This window comes from Talpa europaea (assembly GCF_964194135.1).
Source record: "Talpa europaea genome assembly, chromosome: 6".
Taxonomy (NCBI): Eukaryota; Metazoa; Chordata; class Mammalia; order Eulipotyphla; family Talpidae; genus Talpa; species Talpa europaea.
Genome location: NC_140072.1, coordinates 40,896,394 through 40,899,208, shown reverse-complemented (window position 1 = coordinate 40,899,208; position 2,815 = coordinate 40,896,394). Strand labels below are relative to the sequence as shown.

The 2,815-nt window shown below is 63.9% G+C and overlaps 1 protein-coding gene across 1 annotated transcript; it reads right to left on the bottom strand.

Annotated features, from left to right (window-relative positions):
• Positions 1–309: 309 nt before the first annotated feature.
• On the bottom strand, positions 310–1,668 carry ADRA2B (adrenoceptor alpha 2B; the record flags this gene model as incomplete). Its single annotated transcript, XM_084234954.1, has 1 exon — positions 310–1,668. One exon carries the CDS (start codon positions 1,666–1,668, stop codon positions 310–312), a length of 1,359 nt encoding a protein of 452 aa, XP_084091080.1.
• Positions 1,669–2,815: the final 1,147 nt, after the last annotated feature.

Sequence of the window (2,815 nt, the reverse complement as noted above, 5' to 3'; positions counted from 1 at the left end):
TGGGAGGGAGGTGTTCTAGCCTACTCTGGTCCCCACTATATTCAGGAAGGTTTAAGCCTCATCTACCTGCTCATGTTCAAGCAGGGAGTAGAGAACACATCCCCAAAGCCAAGTCAGCATGAGGAAGCTTCTAGTGAACTCCCTGTGAACGGTGTCCCTGCCTTTCCTTGGGGGCTCCCAGATGAGACCTTCAGGACCTGGGAAGGGACAAGAAACCCCCCAGAAGGTGGCCACATAAAGGAGGGTAAGAAGCAGGATGGCCCGGGTGCCACCTGGCACCAACCGTACATGGGCAGTGGGCAGGCGGGCTCACCAGGCCGTCTGGGTCCACTGGCGGCAAAGGATCCTTCGGAAGGCACGGCGAAAGTCCTGGTTGAAAATGGTGTAGATGACAGGGTTCAGCGAGCTGTTACAGTAGCCGATCCAGAAGAAGAACTGGAAGAGGTCATGGGGCACCTTGCATTGCTGTGGGCAGATGGCACCCAGGCTGTAGCTGAAGAAGAAAGGGAACCAGCAGAGCACAAAGACACCAATGACTACGGCCAGCACGAAGGTAAACCGCTTCTCGCGGGATAGCTGTGTCCGCCGACGCCACCACTGGCCACTTGCAGCGCCAGCAGCCCTGCCGAGGAGCACCTGGCCACGGAGGGTAGCCAGCACCTGGGAGCCCTGTGGCTGCTGCAGCGGTGGGCTGCAAGCCGAGGCAGGAGATGCTGGCAAGGCCTGAGGCTCACACTCTTCCTCCCTCTCCTCCTCTCCCTCCTCCTCCTCTTCAGCTTCTTCCTCCAGAGATGCCTCACAAATACCTTCCTTTTGATCTTGGCCTGAGTTGGGAAGAGCAGGCCAGCTGGGTGGCAAGGTAGAAGTTCCAGAATCTTCAGGGGTCTCCCCCATTTCCTTCTCCCCAGTGGGCTTGGAGCGTCCATTGGTCTCTCCGGCAGCAACCAGATGAGCGGCCAGGTTTGGCACCTTGGCTGAGGCTAAAGTTCCACCAGGGACCTGGCGGGACTGCTTAAACTTACTCTTCCCAGGGGCTCCCTTGGCCCTGGGACCTCTGCAGTGGCTGCGTTTGGCAATCAGATAGATGCGCAGGTAGACAAGGATCATGATGAGGCAGGGTGCAAAGAAGGATCCAATGCTGGAGGCCAGGATGTACCAGGTCTCTTGATTGAGATTGCACTGGGGGCGCCCACTGGGCTGGGGGCCCTGGTCGCCCTTGTAGACAAGGGATGGCAGCGAGATGACAGCTGCGATGAGCCACACCATGAGGATGATGCACTTGATGCGGCGCGGGGTGCGCTTGGAGTTGTACTCCAGGGCTCGGCTCACGGCCCAGTAGCGGTCCAGGCTGATGGCGCACAGGTGCACGATGGAGGAGGTACAGAAGAGCACGTCCAGCGCCAGGTACACCTTGCACCACATGCGCCGGAAGTACCAGTAGCCCAACAGTTCGTTGGCCAGCGAGAAAGGGATAATCAGCGTGGCCACCAGGATGTCAGCGGCGGCCAGCGACACCAGGAACAGATTCTGCGGGGCGCGCAGCGAGCGGCTTGTCAGCACAGCCAGGATGACCAGCGCGTTGCCAAAGATGGTGAAGAGGATGAGGAAGATGATGATGGCCGCGATGGCCGCGGTGGCCTGCACGGAGTAGGGCTCCTGGTGGTCCATGGCGGGTCTGGACCCGGCCAGAGGGGGCGCTGCTCGCCCAGCGCGGGCACCACGGGTGACAGCACCGTCCCACCCAGCTCGGCAGGACAGGAGGGTCGACCCCCTGGCGGCGCCGAAGGCGCTAGCGCCCCATGGCCGGACCGAATAGGGCCTTGGAGATCCGGGGAGGTTGAGGGTCAGCCACCGCCCTCCTACATCCTTTTGTACCGGCGCCCGGAGTCTCCCCGTCCGCACCGGAGAAGTTTTCCAACTTGTCGCGCTGCAGTCCCTGCCCCGCCCGGGATCGGGGTAAAGTTGTGCCTCCCGCCCCCCGCTGCTGAGACGCTGGGCCGCGGGCTAGGCTGGGGCGCGCCTCCGGCTCTCCGAGGAGGCTGAGCGCCGGCTCGCCAGCTAGCAGGAGCCGGGAGCCGCGCCTGCAGGGAGCGCGGTGGCTGGAGAGTGGGGAGCTGAGCGCGCGCGGCTGGCGGAGGGAGGAGACGGGAGGCGGGGGCAGGAGGAGGGAGAGGGAGGCGGGGCTGGCGGTCCGACCTGAGGGTGGGTGGAAGGTGCGCCTCGTCGGAAGCTAGGCGAGACCGGCCTCCCCGGACCCTAGGTCTCCGCTCCGGCGCCCCTACCCCTTTTCCTCCCGGCCCCCGTGCCGCTGGACCTCGGCGGGGCCGGCCTCTGGGGTCTTTGGGAATCTGAGAAGGGCGCTGGCAGAGGTGGAAGGGTCGGCGCGCGCTGGGAGCTAGAGCAAGGCGCTGGGGCGGACGCGGGCGCCAAGGCTGGACTCTCCTGCGGACCGCGGGGCTGGGGCGGCGCCCTGGGGTCTAGAACAGTGGGCGGCAACGGATCTGTCTTTCTGCGGCCCAAGAGCCCAAGAAGAGGCTGGGTCCTCGCTGCGTCCAAGGGGCGCTGGAAAGGCTCCCAGCCGGGTGGGGCCGCGAGTGCTCAGAGCCTGGGACTTCTGACTTCAGCGCACCTGTTTCTCTGCAGCTGTTTCGGTTTCCACCATTAAGGGTGTGTTAAGGCGCCCAGAGAAAAATAAACCACAGCCCCAACCCGGCGTCCAAGAAGCCCAGCGGAGGAGAGTGGCCGCGGGGCGGGGAGGGTGTGCGGGGAAATTGCCCCAGCTCTTTCCCCAAAAGCTTTCCCACCCGAACAGGAC